Consider the following 16,782-nt stretch of genomic DNA (forward strand, 5'->3'; position numbering starts at 1 on the left):
CTTAATGTTAATATCAAGTAAGAGAAAGTCAAAAATCATGTAGTCTGCTTCATAAAGTGTTTATGAAGACTGAAATAGGAAATCCTGCTATTTCCAAAGCTTTACATAGAAGCTGTGTAGATATACAGTTCAATGAAAGAGTATTTTCCCCCTTCCTGATTAATTAATTTGTTTTTGGGGATCTTTATCCTTCAAACTCACGTCCTCGACCAGCAGTCTGGTAGCTTGAGGGTCAACATCATAAACAAGCAAAAAATAACACAAAATAAAGCAAACAACAACAGCAAAAAACAAACAAACTGGAAGATCTGAAGACCTGAAATAACTATGTCCTCTTTCTCTTTATTTCATCTTCCTACATATTTCCTAACCAAAAATTAAAGTTAAGTGATTTTTTACAGGGAAATATAGTCATTGCTGTAACATTTGTTGAGGTCTATAACATTTTAAATTTAATTTCTGGCCACAGCTTATTTCTCTGGTGGCTGTTATTTTCTTATTTTTGATTTATTCTCTTATTTTTATTAAAGGACATTAAAATTAGCATAGGCTGAAATTGGGAGGTAGTCAGATTTTCCCAGAGAACAGTAAACTATAGCTTGATCCGAATGATTCATACTTAGTTTTAAGTATTATTCTTATTTTTTTAAGATCAGGCTTTTGTTGTGAGATGTATAATTATACAGCCACAAATCCTTTTTTTAAAAAAAAATTGTTGTCTTGTATCTTAAACTTTTCTCTCTCTCTTTCTTAGTGGTATTCCTGGGAAGAAGTGTGGAACCATCATCTTCACCGCTGAGGAGCTGAGTAACTGCAGAGTTAGTATCAGCTTAGATGAACGTTTTGATACAAACAGTAAGAGGGGTTGCAAAGTTAAGCATGGCAGCTTGACCTCATGATGGTCATAATCTGTGTTTCCATTTTTTAACCAAGTAAATTTAAATGACCTGGATATTGAATGACCATTTAAATGACTTCAGGATAATTTTGTAATTTGCATCATACTCTCAGTGTGATGAGGTGAGCTGCTCATGAATTATATATCCTTTTTTATGTTTTGCTTTTTATATCCATGATGAAGATCAGATTACTGTTATGTATATATATATAATCAGGTTTGACTTTCTTTGCTTCAGTATCAGACTCGTGGTGGTGGTGACAACTCAAGAGTCCTTGAGAACTCTGAGAGCCCTGTTGGATTTATTGTTCAAATGTTTGTCTCTGAGCAACAATGTATCTTCTATACATTTCACAGTGTAATTACCAGTCAATCCAGTACTGCAATACCTTTTGCACCAGAACCTCATTCTTTCTTTCTTAAAGAAACAAAACAAATTGGTAGAAATATTCCAGCCATTCACAGAAGTAGGCACATGTCCAGAACCCAAGGACCAATGGGGACCTTGACCCTAAAATTTCTTTTAAGCCTTCCTCTTGTGTTAGGGTTGGCACTGACCCATTTTTAGGATTTAAATACAGAGAAGTGCCTTTTGAATGTTTTTTTTCGTCAAGGCTTTTGACTTTGTCAGGAATCTCTATTTAAACAAAACGAAACAAACAACAACAAAAAAAAGAATTTCTCTAAATTATAAAAGGCTCTGGTGAAAATTATGACCTTTGTGTTGTTGGGGTCAGTTTGACCCAGTTGTAATATTGTGATATAAGAATATAAAACAATAATTACTGCTAAAACTGAAATCATAAATACACTCTGAGCACTGTCAGAGAGAAGTTAAGGGGAGACATGTACAGCCATGTAAGGGCAACTCAGTCTAGCTGGTGACTTGCATAGTACACATTTCCAGGTTGTAGCCTGCAAAAATAAGATTTACAATCTCTGGATCATATCTTTGCTGAAGATGAAGCAGAGGACACAAAACAGCTTATGGATGACCATCTTTCTGAGGATCCCAAAAGGTTGATTCTGTTCATCTGGACGTAGAGTTTTCAGTGGGAGAAACGTTTCGTCACTCATCCAGGTGACTTCTTCAGTCTCAGCTGACTGCAGGTTTCCCCAACCTTATAAACAGTACATTTGCACAATGACTGAAACCAGCCCACTGAAGGAACAATGGGCTGGGAGGAGGTCAGTTCCTTGATCATTAATATGCAAATTGTCATGAACCTCAACATCAGCCACCACTGATCAAAGCCCATTGATCAAAGCCCATTGATCGAAGCTCATTGATCAAAGACCACTGATCAATGTAAAGAAAGCTCCACCCGATCCAGGAGAGAAGGACAACTGTTGCCTATGCGAAAACCCTTATGTGTCAGGAGTATCGGAACAGTTGAGAAGCATTTTTTCTAAGCACCCCATCTCTGTGGCTTTTAAACCACCTGAGACAAATAGAGTAATATAGTGTACGCTGATGATTTATACATCAGGGAAACCAAACAAGCTCTGGCAAAGCAGATGGCACAACGAAGAATTAGTCAGGCCAGGACTTCGCAGTCTATTTACACCGACAGGCCAGTGGACACTCTTTCAATGATGAGGATGTACACATCCTGGACAGGGAGGAACGCTAGTTTGAGTGCAGAGTCAAGGAGGCCATTTACGTGAATAGGAAAAGACCATCTCTGAATCGAGGAGGGGGCCTAAGGGTACATCTGTCACCATCTTACAATCTGTGATTGCAGCCATTCCCCAACTCTCTGTGAATGGTACTCATGGCCATTGATCAGTGTTCTTTGATCAATAATTATTACTACTATGTCTGGCCTGGGAGCTTGAGGGTCATGCCCAGTATCTTTGCTGTTCCTAGGACTGCGCTCTTCTAGACAGAGATCTTGGATGTTGTTCCTGATATATGCTGGAGCCACTTGCCCAGTTTGGGGACACTGCCTCGCGTGCTCTGATTTCCACAGGGACCACTTTTGCTACTATGCCGGCCACTTGGTTATGGCGTTCCATGTATGCCCTGCCTGCTAGCATCTTGCACCCTGCTGTTAGTGCTGGATTGTCTCTGGGGCATCTTTACACAGCCTGCACCTGGGGTCTTGCCTAGTGAGAAAGACCCCAGTCTCTATGGATCTTGTGCTCAGAGCTTGTTCTTGTGCTGCCATGATTAGTGCCTCTGTGCTGTCTTTCAGTCCAGCTTTGTCCAGCCACTGGTAGGATTCCTGGATGCCAGCCACTTCCTCTATCTGCTGGTGCTACATACCATGCAGGGGCTTGTCCTTCCATGATGGTTCCTTGTCTTTCCTCGGTTTCTGCTTCCTGAGGTATTCACTGAGCATGTGGTCGATTGGGGCCATTTTCCTAATATATTCCTTCAGCTTAGCATGCAGCCTCAGGGTGCTGGACTTGGGGTGAAAACCTCCATGCATGGTAAGGAGCTTCCTTGTCTTGATGTCAGTGGCTTCTATCTCCTCCTTTGGTCAGCTTATTATCCCAGCAGGGTACCAAATCAGGGGCAGGGCGTAGTTGTTGATAGCCTGGATCTTGTTCTTACCATTCAGCTGACTCTTCAGGACTTGCCTGACCCTCTGCAGGTACTTGGTGGTTGCAACTTTCCTAGCGGCTTCTTCGTGGTTCCTGTTTGCCTGTGGGCTCCCCAGGTACTTGTAACTGTCCTCAATGTTATATATCATTTCATGACTTTTTAAGCAGTTCCTCCCCGAACAAGAACTTCCATGCTACTCAAGCACACAATTTTCACACAGAAGTGTCATCAAGGTCTGAAGCTTATTCAGACCTCTTTTGAGGTGGACATACTCATAATTCCATTCCCAATAAGTGGCGCTTTAATTGTTTCTGACTATTAGCATATCGTGTGTTCAGAATATTCTCTTTGTAAATGTAAAGTCTGGGGCAAATTTGAAAATGTGTATTTATATACAGTTATAGCAATTTCATACTTCATGAAACTTTTACACACCACCACAGTCCTGACATTTAATGAAAACTTGCACTATTATATTAATATAACACTAATTCCTTAAGGCTTTGCAGACTACATGTTAAATGGCTCTGCGTTATATCCTGTTGCCACTAGGTAAAATTGGTACCCAAATTTCATCAAATCAAAATATCAGACTTCTTGTTGAGTTTGAGTCATGTGCTCAATAGACTTTTTTGTATGTCTACGGATATTACAATTTGTTAGACAACAGCCCCTTTTAAGTAATAATTGTCAAATTATGTTCACGAATTCATAAGTTCATTCTTAAAAAATAAACTTGAAGATAGACAGAATTCTGTTCTCGTTTTCCTAGGACATAGCCACTATGCAGTTTTGTGCAAATAAGCTGGATAAAAAGGATTTCTTTGGCAAGTCTGATCCTTTCCTTGTCTTCTACCGGAGCAACGAGGATGGCACGTGAGTGTGTGTTTTTGTTTGGAATGTATGAATTGTTAGAGACACTGTATATCCTCTGATATGCAGTCAATCTGTTAGCTGTTCATCTAAAGGAAAAGGGCTGCTCCTCTGTTCCAGTTCTTGCCTTATTACTGCCAGTAAGTAAAAAAAACTGCTAGCACATTTGTCTTTTGGATCCAGTCCCATGAGGAGAGTGAAAGGTACCAACCCTTCAGAAGGAAGAAGTAGTTCTAGATTTTCTCTACACTGAAGTAGAATGTTCTAATTTGTACTTCGTTTAAGTTTTAAGTATTTCAAAAATATAGTTCGGGATAAAAACTTTCTGTTTACACTGGACTGTTTCTGGTGTCTAATGTAACATTTCATTTAGATGATGAGTTAGCGTGTAGCTTGAGGCCTTACCAAATGTCATTATTTAACCAAGGATTGTGATATCCAGGGATACATTTTGTTCAGTATTTCCTGTCATTCCTAGAGCCCACCAACATGTGTTTCAAGTCCCCCCTTCTGACATTTCCTCTATGTTGAGATGTCTCCTTTTGTTTGCAGGTTTACGATCTGCCACAAGACTGAAGTGATCAAAAACAACCTAAACCCTGTCTGGCAGCCATTTACTATTCCTGTTCGAGCACTTTGTAATGGAGACTATGACAGGTGAGAGAACAGTACACTGATTGCTTTCTTATTTTAAATAGTTTCTGTTTAATAGCAATCTCTATTTCTTCTTAAGACATTATGCTTTCAAATATAAAGGTTTATACTGAGCTAACACAGGGTCAGCTACTGCAAAAAAAATAAAATAAATAAAATAAAAATAAAGACAAAAACCCGACAGCTACTACTTCAAATTTAATTTGCTACTAATTTGTAGTGTGACAAAACAGCTCTCACCTCTTTGATCTATGTCTTTACCAGTGTTGATCAAGTTACTTGAAAATAATAATTAGTTACTAATTACTGATTACTGCTCCAAAAAGTAATCCCATTACTTTACTGATTACTTATTTTCAAAGGTAATTAGTTACTTTATTGCTTAGGTACTTTTTAAAAACATGATACAGAACCTGAATACGTACTAAAGCAACAAACCTTTCAGCCCAATTCTATTTTTTCTGCATAATCCGTCATATAAAACTGAATCAAATGAAAAGGTCTCTTTTTAAGAATTGTTTTACTAGTTTTCATCTTTTAATTTCATGCACATTGCATCAAGCAAAAATTAAATTATATGCAACAGTCTCTGACTGGAAGAAATGTGTTTAACATTTAAACCTTTTCTGGATATTCCAGCATATAAAATACAATAATGTTTTGTGTTTACACTCATTCTTTCAAATAGATGCAAGTAAAACACAGCAAAAAAATTTATAAAATCAAAGATTCAGCAGCACTGAGTCCTGTCGCTCTCAAATCTATTTTGAAATTTGATGCAGCTACAGACTGTCAATGCTAGTTTTGCTTTCCCTGTGTCTTTGTCTATTCTTTCCAGCTGTGTTCCCTGTGTGTTTCCACTCTCCCTAATCACCCTCATGTGTGTATATATTTTGTCGGTTTTCTCTTTGTCTCTTGTCAGGACGTCTGCTTCGCTTGTCCATGTTTCAAGGTTCCATGTCCAAGTTAATTCATCCAGTTTAGTTCTGTTAGTTAAACCTCAGTTCCCGTTTTGCCTCTTGCTAGTATTTTCGTTCAACCTTTAATAAACGGCTCATGTTTTGTTAAAACCCACTACTGCCTGTACATATATCCATTTGGGTCCTTATCCTCTTTCCTCACTGTCTGCTGCCGTAGTCTCATGACATACTGTGCTTTATTGGACAACCAGTGCCCCTAACCTTAAACCCATAGAGGTATTGTCTTCTTGAGGAAGATAACAAAAAACCCAACCTAGAAATATAGATGAGCTGAAGGAGGGTAACAGAGCCCCAACCAAGTACTCATTACAATACATACAAACATACAAGTTTCTTATTTCTTTACTTTTTTCTAATTACATAAGCCACCTCTAACCATTAGAAAAACATCATGACAAAAATATACTTGTGATCCACATTTAAGTTTTTGACTAATCTACCCAACTCGGACTGAGACATTCTTATCTGGAAAAATATTTATAGTAGAAATTTAATGTGTTAACATGTCACACTAATGTAGCTATATATTTTTTAATACAGAATTTACAATATGACAACTTACATTCACTCTGATGTTAGAGGCACACAGTGAATATGAATCACTCATATATCCCAAATTAGTCAATTTTTTGTTGTAGTTTCTATATCAGCTTCTTATTCATCTATTTGTAGCATATTTTTCCAACTTTTTAAAAATATTTATTGGATAAACAGTAGACTTTCAAAAAGTTAATCTAGGATTTTACATAGAATTGTGCAAAAGACCACATTAGTTGTTTGTTAAGCTATAGGTGTGTTGTTTTTCACTTATTTTATAGTCTCAAAAAGAATAAATGGAAATACTGACATTTAAAAGATATTGTACAACTTTGCATTTCCTCACACTTTGTTGGATTTGTAATGCCTGATGTAAGGTACAATGAAATAAAATACAAGGTATAATTGAGAAGTTCCATGACTTCATCCATGAAAAGCATAGAACGTCCAACGTCCAAGTTCACTTGTACTCATCAGGACTTCAGACTTATACAGAAACATTATCTTCTTTCTTAAACTGGGTCTGCCTTCAAATTGAAGATTTGAGGTTTGTCTTCCCATATTCATACAGAATCCTGTACAAAGCTGGACTCTGTGGTGGTCAGAATAATGCCAGCAGTCGGCCGTGAACTCAGTGTCAGGCCAGTGCTGGTGTTATTGAGACTAATGCAGAAGTAATAAGCAGCAGACACACACACACACACACAGTATGTACATCTAAGCCTAAGTCAATCGACAAATAAGGGATTACTAAGGATTTTCCCTTAGACAGTAATTGTCTTTCTTCGCTTGTCCTTCACCTGGAATGAATGTCCAGTTGGGATAACCACATTTACTCAGGGCCTTCTTGATATGATATTCTTCTGCTTCCATGGCTGTGGGGATGACTCTCATCATCCACTGGAGCACAAACTAGCTGTCATCAGGATGCTACAACACAGAGCGAACACCAGCATAAGTAGCACATAATCACTAGACTCTTAATAGAGCAGATTCAGTGCTGTGGTGAGTTTTAAAACCAGACTGGAACACTTCCAGAATTTCATGTTCATACAAGAGGGATTTAAATTGAGTGTAGACAAATATCTAAAGCAGTTTGGACAACAAATGTAGCTTGGAGACAGAGAAAGGGTTAAGAAAAGGGTTGCACAATAGCATCTTTAAAAATTTTTGGCACCACACTAGAGGTCAGACTACTGTTAATAGCTAGGATGAATGGGTGGGGGGGTATATGTGTGATGCTAAATTTTGAGTCCTCTACTAGAGGCCTGGAATTTTGAGGGTTCTTTGCAGTATCTTAGGTGTTCCTAGGACTGTGTTCTTCTGGACAGAGGCCTCTTATACACTCGGATTCTGCTGGAGCTACTCTTCCAGTATCAGGGTTACAACTCCTTTTGTTCCCGTTACCACCGGGACTGCTTTGGACTTTACTTTCCACATCTGCTTCAGTTGTTCCTTCTCTATTTTCTTGTCCTCCTTCCTGATGTTGATGATATCTCTTGGGCTTGCCATATCTATCACATTTTTTTGTCTTCTGCTCCTTGTCACCCACTACTAGAGGGGTGTCCAACTCCAGGCCTCAAGGGCCGGTGTCCTGCAGGTTTTAGATGTGTCCTTGATCCAACACAGCTGATTTAAATGGCTAAATGGCCTCCTCAACATGTCTTGAAGTTCTCCAGAGGCCTGTTAATGAACTAATCATTTGATTCAGGTGTGTTGACCCAGGGTGAGATCTAAAACCACTCCGGCCCTCGAGGCCTGGAGTTCGACACCCCTGCACTACTATGTCTGGTTAGTTTGCCAGCAGCTGCTTGTCTGTCTGGAACTTTTGGTGCCATAGGACCTTGTTGTTCTTAACCACCTTTGGTGGTGTCTTGTATTGGGTTTTTGGGACTTCTAGTCCATATATACTATCCCAGCCACTTGGTTATGCCTCTAACTGTATACTGTTCTTTGCATCTTACATTCTGCTACTATATGGTGGATAGTCTCTAGGGCACCTTTGAACGGACTTGTTGACTTTGGTATATTTCTGCCTCTATGGCTGGTGCTTAGGGCCTGTTATTGGGCTACCATGATCAGACATAATACATCTGATAAGGGGCTTGATTTCATTCTGGACACTCACTAATCCTCTCCCTGCTTGTTATATTGAGCCTTTGGGTGCTGGGCTCCAGGTGAAACATTGTGAGAACTTTATGTTTAACTCCATATGCAAGTTAGAAATTGATGGCTTATTGCAGTACCTTAATTAGTCAGCATGCTCTTCACAGTGACTGCAGCTTCTGCTAAACATTACAGGGAAAACCTATTCAACTACATAAACTCCTCTCAGCAAGGATATCATCTGATTGTTGGGGCTTTCTCTCAAATCTTGTAGGGTCTTTACCGCACAAAATAAAGCACCTTGAGCGGACGATTGTTGAGATTTGGTGCTGTTTATGTAGACACTAAAGCTGGTGGGCCTAAATGTCACACCAGGAGGTTCCTTTAAATACAAGGGGGAGTATGTGTATCAGAAAACCAGGGCACAGAGACTGAGTAGGTCTAATCAAAGAAAGTTTATTCCCTGAGGAAGAAAGCAGGTATAAATAAATTCTAAAAACTTGAATAATAAAATTTTCGGTTTACACTAAAAATCCCACAATAAAATTGTCCAAAAAAACCTCCCACCCAAGAATAATGTTCCTTATGTTTTTAAAAAAAGAGAAACAATTTCTCCTCTGAAGCTGGGCCCGCACCAGTTTAATGCCAAGAGGACAAGGAGGAACCTCTCATCTCTGCCCTGTTTCTCCACTGGGCTCGTTGCACCACAACCCAGCTGAGTCTCTCTATCACTGCAACAGCGTCCTCCCTTGTGGCGCTGCCCTGTAAGTAGACAGACGCTGGCCAGAAACGTTGTCCGTGAAGCCAACCTGGCTAATCGCCATTGCAACCCTCCACCAACAAGGGGGAGCCTGTCTTCATGCAAGCCGTTTCACCTGGCGATCAGACAGCATGTCCGTCTCTCTCACTTGGCTTCTACGCGCTCCTTCCTCCTAGAGTCTGGACCCTCTTCCTTTTGGTTCTCAACCAGCCTTTTTTTTAACAGGTACTTTCAGCAGCTGATAGGCCAACTCAAGGCACACCCACTCCTCAACAGGTGCCTGCTATTGATTAATTGTCCAATGTCCAGCCAGTCCACAGTGGATTAAAATGATGTCGTACAAAAAAACCCTAAAACATGCAATACAAATATCAAAGTAAAATCATGCAAATAAAATCAAAACTACACTCAAAAATAAAGACTAAAATCAGAATAAAACCGACAATAAAACAAATACAAATTTCCGCTGTGCAACATATAAATTTATTGAATTTAATTACTTCTTACACAGTAGCTGTTTAAGTCACAGAAAACTGGACCTGCATCTCACACAGGTCATCAGCCTTTACAGGAAAATAATTCCAGGGTAACAAGAGTATCACTCCACCTCATACTTTAGCCACTCTAAAGCACAGTGCATGCAGTCACATGGAATGATTGCATGACTGAAAGAATCTCAGTCATAGCATTGACTTTAGGGAAGAAGGCCTAAATGCATAAATTGGTTTTTTTTTTAAGTTGTCTTACCTCACATATGTAATGCATTATACATATTCTTTTTTCATTATTTTCACTATTAAAATAATTTTTATATGTTATATAATAATATAATGTTTGACATTGGTAAACTGTATAACTTTAGAGTCACCATTATTTTAATTGATTTCATAATGTGAAACATCCTTTGAAGAAAAGTTAACTTACTCAACTTACTGATGGTCTCTCTCTTTTGTCTTCCTGCCATTTCACTTTCTCACCCTCACACTCCCTCTTATCCTCTGTAAATCTCACCTATGTCTATCTCACCTTGGCTTCCTTGTCTCACCTCCCTCCAGGACAGTCAAGGTGGACGTTTATGACTGGGACAGGGATGGGAGGTAAGTGTTCTCACTCTGTGTGACTCTCCTTTTCCTTGCTTTAATTTTCAGCTCCACACGGAGGCTCTGAAATGTCACACATTATTCTTTCTGACCCAAGGCGTTTTATTAGAACAAGTGAAGAGCTCCACCTGCTTGGCACACACTGGGCAATGAATGAAATCTTATGGGTGAAAGGTTGCAGCTAAGTGGGTAGGAGGTCAGGGTATACATGGCTTCTCCATCTCATCACAGATGCTGGCTACTGTAGGAGCCCTGTCCATGCATGTGGGGCTTAATTTGCAGATATCTTGTGGGTGTTTTCAGGCTGTCTGACCTCATGTTGCTGCTTTCCACAAATTTTACTCTGAAAATTAATTTTCAGTCTGTTCTCTATGTTCTATCTTCTGTCTCTCTTTTCACTTTTTGTGAGAAAAAAGGAAACCTGAAGGAAATGTTTGTCTTGCAGAATTCATCAGGCTGTAATTCTGATGCATCTTTACTCAGTTTTCTCTTTTAGGCTTTGATGCAGTATGTTTCTGTTTTGTCAAAACAGAAACATAACAATGACAAATATATACACATAATACATTTTTGGATAAAATATCTCTTAAATATCTCTATCGACCAATGACTTGTTATTGTGACAGGGACAAAGAAAGGGAATGCTTTGAGGCTAGACACTCTTACAAAATTAAAACAGATACTGAATAACGAGCTACGCAGCACAAAAGTTAGAGCCACTACATATATGCAGTCTAAGTGAGCCTCCCTTCCAATTTAATAAATGAAACAAACAAATAACCTAGTGGTTATCAATAATGAAGTGTTTCTTAACTGTATCATAAGAACTTTATAACAGTGTAACTACCTTTTATATTCTTTCTGTCAGTGTTAAGTTTTAATTAAAACCTGGGCATAAGGTGGAAGGCATGTCAACTTTCCTCTGCACAGATAAAAGCTGAAATGTCTGTTTTTCCTTATTTTTTGGAATATTACAATCAAATGAGACCTCATTAGTCTTTGTCTTGCAGAGTTCAGGATGATTAATATCCAGCAAGTGCAGGGCAGACCAATAAAATAATTACATTTGAGAAAACAAAACCATAGGCCAGTGGCTTCTCATTCATATAGTTCAACAAAAGCTACATTATTTGTAATAGTTATCTAAAAGCCCAAAACGCAAGAATTCCCAGCATTATTCCTGCCAGGTTTTACAACTACTTGGTTACTGTAGGTTTAGAAAACCTTGGTTTGGGTTTTTGCACCTATTTCCCATTTTCCTAGCAAAATGTGTAAAGAAACTCCAGGTGAACTGTACAATTTTCTTTAACCTTTTTACATCCATAAGTGGCCAACAACTTAGGATTAGGATGCATTTTAGCCACCTTCTAAATAAGCACAGTTTCATGAAGATGTTATCTTGTATTTTTCTTTTACAAATCTAAATTATATCTGAAGTACCTAACCGAGCAGGAAGGATGACGTCTCATGATTAATGCTAAGTTGAAAAAGCATTTTAAACAGTTTTTACCTTCTTCCAACTTTAACTTTTCATGTCGCTTTCCCTAAGCCTTTCTGTGGTCTCAATGGTTTTGATCCTTATCTTATGTTTCAGATTAATTCTTGTTAAGATTTTCTTGTTCTTAGGTTTGGTTTCTGTTTTGTATTTTGAGCTCCTTCTGTTCTGTGTCTCTGTGTTCCCTCCCTTTTGCCATGTCTGATGTCTTGTGTCTGTGTGTGCCTGTTGTACTTCCTGTTTTACTTTGATAGTCCCTGTCCTGTGTGTAGTGTGCCTGGTTTTGCTTCCCCTTGTCTCGTCAGCTCTGATTTCTCCCAGCTGTGTTTCCTTCCTGTCGACCATTCCCTGATTGCTCCAGCTTGTATTTAAGCCCAGTGTTGTCTTCTGCTTGTTACTCGTCCGTCTCTGTTATCTCTGCGTGTCATCCCGTGTTTCACTCTGCGTTTCATTTTGTGAGTTATGGTTTCAGAGTCGTTTGTTAGGTTTTCCCAGTTTAGGTTTTTCTTATTTTCTGTCCTTCCCATCTCCGATTTAAGTCTGTACTCACCATTTGAAAATAAAGCTCACACTGTCAAGGCAATACACCAGACAATTACATCCACGCTCTTTGGTTCTGTCCACCAGTGCAGAAGTTTTGGCGTGGGATATGTGAAGACTTATCAAAGTGTCTGAAATGTAAAATTCCAACCTCCCCTTTAGTGTGCTTGTTGGGAAAATTGGATGATGTCACTACAGAAACTAATACAGTCCACATGGTTTTTACTGCCCTATGCATCGCCAAGAAAACAGTCCTCCTTAACTGGAAAAATAAAAATAATCTTAATTCTAGCCAATATAGAAACCATCTAATAGATCACATTAGTCTCGATACAGCCTCTGCCACCACATTAGATCATTCCCTCTGGGCTCCTTTGATCGGCTCCATCACCTAGCGGGGTGGGGGTCGTGGTTTGGTCCCGCATTAGCTATTGTGGTTGATGTGGAGGTTGGGACGGGCGTAGGGCATCTGGAGAATCCCTAGGGACGTTATCCCTGGAGGGCTTAACCCAGGGGGTGTGGTCATAACCTGGTTAGTGGCTCTGGTCGCTCTTAGAGGGTGTTCTCCTTGTGGCTGCGTGCAGCAGGGCTGGGGGAGGGTCTGTGCTGGCGGACGTAGGTTACTGGCCTGGTAGCCTGGCTGCCCCTGAGTGTATCCGGGGCAGGCGTGGGGCTTGGGGTTCGGGGGTGCTTCACCTCCATGCTGGGGCTCTGGCTGGGCCTTGGGGGCTTCGGTCCTCGTCGGTGTGTCACGGAGGTTGTGGGCGGGTGGGTGCACGGGGGCTCAGCCCTGGCGTAGGGGGCCTCTGGTGCATCGGCCTAACTGGGGGGCTCTTCAACTGGCAGGGAGGTTGTTCCATCCTTGCAGGAGTCCACTCTGCAGGTGGGGGAGAGAGATAGGTGAGGTGGAGAATAAACCTAACCTGGGTGTCTGTTGTCTTGTGTAGTCTGGGAGATGATTGAATGTTGGGGTGGGTACAGTTTCCTCTGCGGTGGGGTCGGGTGGGCTGCCCCGGGTCCTGTGGGGCTTGGCGGTGCCGCTGCCATAGGCCCCGGTCTGGATGGGCCTGGGCTCCCTTGCCTTGGTGGGTACCAGGGGACGGGGGTGCCTACTGGGGTCAGCGGGGGAGCTGGCCCCAGGGGGGGCAAGATGCCCCTCCCTTCTTTTCCTCCCCATCCCCGGCTGCCTCCCTCTTCCCGCTCCACCACACCCACCCACACAGGTAGGGCCTTGGGGTGCGGGTGTGTCACCAGGGTGCAGGGGAGGCATCCCCCCCCTCTGTCCCCTTCTGGCCACCTGTGCCTCAATTTTATTCCACAACTTAGACATCCACATTACTCACACTCTCATAACACATACATATATAGGGCCTTGAGGGTGACCACGTTAACGGCGTCCAGAGAACGGTCTGTGTATTCAACCCCACCTCTGGCGCCGGTGCCCACCTCTCATTTTTAAATCCATGTAGACATTGAGGATTCTCGGGAGGGGCCGTGCTAACACCTGCTGCTCTCTGGCAGCAGCACCATGCCCTCCCGTATTTTAAATACACTTTAGAACAACACGCAGCAACACTACACATGAGCGGGAGGAGGGAGGTATGGGGTCTTCATACACCCCCGTTCTCTGCTGGCCATCGGGGCGGGGGCTGGGAGGAGGTGTTGGCCGTCCGATTGACCTCCCTGCTGCTGCGGAGCCTGGGGCGGTCTGCTTGCCTCCACCCCGGGGGGAAGGGTAACATCTCTTGGGTCTAGGTGCCGTTTCCCCCTCTGGGGGCGAGGGTACCTGGACCCGGGGTATAGAGTTTGTTTGGGGAGTGTGATTGTGTGTACATGTCCATTTTTGTCTATCCTTACTTTGGGTGAGTGCTGAGAGTTTGTATATGTGTGCATGAGGGTGGGAATGCATGTTTGTGTCTGTGTATGCCTGTTTGTCTGTGTCTATATGTCAGGTCGGGTCTTAGACTCCACCTCCCTGGGTACTCCCAGGCCCTCCAAGTGTGGAGGCCTATCTCCCCTCACCACACTCCCTGCCGGTGACTGATGCCCTCAGGGGTCGGTGCGTTGGTGGTTCTTGGTGTCCAGGGCTGGGCGCTCAGGTATGTACCAGCTCACTTCCGGTGGCTACTTGGCGGGGCCTGGCACCTGTTGCTTGGTCAGGCCTCTTCCGGGGCGTGGGGGCCCTCGGGCCTCCGGCCTCTGGGCCTGCGGCTCGGTTCACTCTGGCACAGATTTTTTTTTTTCTCTTTCTCTTTTTAAGTGCCCTTTTTCACTGTCCCTCTTCCCTTCTGTTTTCCTGTTCCTTCCTCGCTTTCTTTCTCCCTTTCCTATCCCTCAGTCATGTCTGTCCCGTCTGTAACAACTGAAAATAAAATAAAATAAATAATAACAACAAAGGTCGATCAAATGGACCAATACGGCAAGGCCTCGATGATCCATTTGGCAAAATAAATCCATTGGGTATCCTTGTTGGTCTTCAGACAGCAATTCTGATGGCTGAAGAACCAAATGGGACAGGCAAAAAAAAAGAAAAGAAAAGAAAATAAAGCTCACTCGCATCAAAGCCAGTGCCTGCAACTCCACACGCCTGCTACTTTAGCCATGACAAATCTAAAATATATAACCCCAGAAGAACTGAAATTTGAGGTTACTGGAGCAAAATTGTTTTTTTAAAAAAAAGCACATCTTTGTCAATCAGTCAATCAATATTTTATTTCTATAGCACATTTGAAAAGGACAGTGTCCATCAAAGTACTTCACACAAGGTAGCAAAGCAGATTACAACAAAAGGCAACAAAAACAGTTAAAAACAATTAAAAAAAATTGTAGTTACAGTTACAGTTACATAGCACAAATGCAGACCAGGTGAAAGTCCAAACTAATTTGCTTCAAAAGCTAGATGGAACAGGTGAGTTTTTAAGCGTGATTTAAACGATTGAATGGAATCTGACATGCAGACATCGACAGGAAGATTATTCCAGAGTTTGGGTGCAGCAATTGCAAAATCTCTGTCCCCTCTAGTCTTTCGTCGGGGCCTTTGTTGCACTAAGAGCAGTTGGTTAGAGGATCTGAGTGCTCTCTTGGGGCTATACACGTCGAGAAGGTCTGTTAGGTAACTGGGCGCCAGGTTTAAAATTTTAAAAGTATACAAAAGGATTTTAAAAACGATACAGTGTTTAACAGGGAGCCAGTGTAGATTGGCTAGAACAGGGGTGATGTGATCATGCCCTCTGGTGCCAGTTAAGAGGTGTGCTGCGGCATTTTAAACTAATTGCAAACGCTGGAGGAGAGAGAATTGGGGGCCCATGTAAAGAGAATTACAATAGTCTAGTCTCAAAGTAATGAAGGCATGGATAAGCTTTCCAGATCTTTATGTGGAATATAGGGCTTTGCCTTGGAGATTTGGCATAGCTGGTAAAAACACTTGTTTGTCTAATTTGAATCTTTGTGATCTAAAGCACAGGACAGCAAGGTTTAAAAGGTAAATATAGCCTAGTTAAATTAAATATCTACAGTTAATTTAATTCAGAACAGCACAATGGTGTGGCAGTTAGGGCTGTTGCCTCACAGCAAGAAGGTCCTGAGTTTGACTCCGTCATCTGGCCGGGTCTTTCTGTGTGGAATTTGCATGGTCTGCCTGTGTTTGTAGGAGTTCTCTCCACTTCCTCCCACAGTCCAAAGACATGCAGTTAGTGGGGTTAGATTAACTAGTGATTCTAAATTGTCCATAGGTGTGAATGGCTGTCTTTCTCTATGTGTTAGCCCTGTGTCAGGTTTGTGACCTGTCCAAGGTGTACCCCGCCTCTCACCTTTTGGTATCTGGGATAGTTTAATGTGTGAGAAATACCACATCATAGAAGCTGAAAAGGATGCACTTCTCATTAAATTAGTTCAACTTAATTGCAACTATTTTGTATAAGTTTGTAATACAAGACAACAAAGGGAAGATCCATGCAATCCTTCACATTGGTTAAGTGGACCTTTTCTATTTATATTTGTATTTCACAGCTTCAAAAGAAAGAAAATCATTGGGCAAACTTCGGTTCTATCCTTAAAAAAAGATTGGACACCATGTTGTTGAACAAAAGGACTATAATTTTTTTGTAAAAAAGGACAGAAAGTCATGTTACTGTTTGTTTTATTTGTTTTTATCTTGTTCTCCCTTCCAGTCATGACTTTATTGGAGAGTTCACCACAAGCTACAGAGAACTATCCCGAGGCCAAAGCCAGTTCAATGTCTATGAGGTAAAAAAAAATGAAAACAAAAAAAAGACAGAGTGCAACAAGA

General features: G+C 41.3%; 1 protein-coding gene across 7 annotated transcripts in view; it reads left to right on the forward strand.

Annotated features, from left to right (window-relative positions):
* Window positions 1–16,782, forward strand: part of LOC100712465 (copine-9) — a 223,350-nt gene that overhangs the window by 139,922 nt on the left and 66,646 nt on the right. For 6 of the 7 annotated variants that reach the window (XM_025907541.1, XM_025907540.1, XM_019358580.2 and 3 more), the window contains 5 exons: window positions 755–818; window positions 4,222–4,325; window positions 4,875–4,979; window positions 10,415–10,456; window positions 16,664–16,739. In XM_025907541.1, coding sequence (XP_025763326.1) covers window positions 755–818; window positions 4,222–4,325; window positions 4,875–4,979; window positions 10,415–10,456; window positions 16,664–16,739 — 391 coding nt within the window. Of the gene's footprint in view, window positions 1–754; window positions 819–4,221; window positions 4,326–4,874; window positions 4,980–10,414; window positions 10,457–12,366; window positions 12,410–16,663; window positions 16,740–16,782 lie in introns of those variants that run through there. The other variant, XM_019358581.2, reaches the window with a different exon arrangement.

The sequence above is a fragment of the Oreochromis niloticus genome, linkage group LG5, assembly GCF_001858045.2.
Source record: "Oreochromis niloticus isolate F11D_XX linkage group LG5, O_niloticus_UMD_NMBU, whole genome shotgun sequence".
NCBI lineage: Eukaryota > Metazoa > Chordata > Actinopteri > Cichliformes > Cichlidae > Oreochromis > Oreochromis niloticus.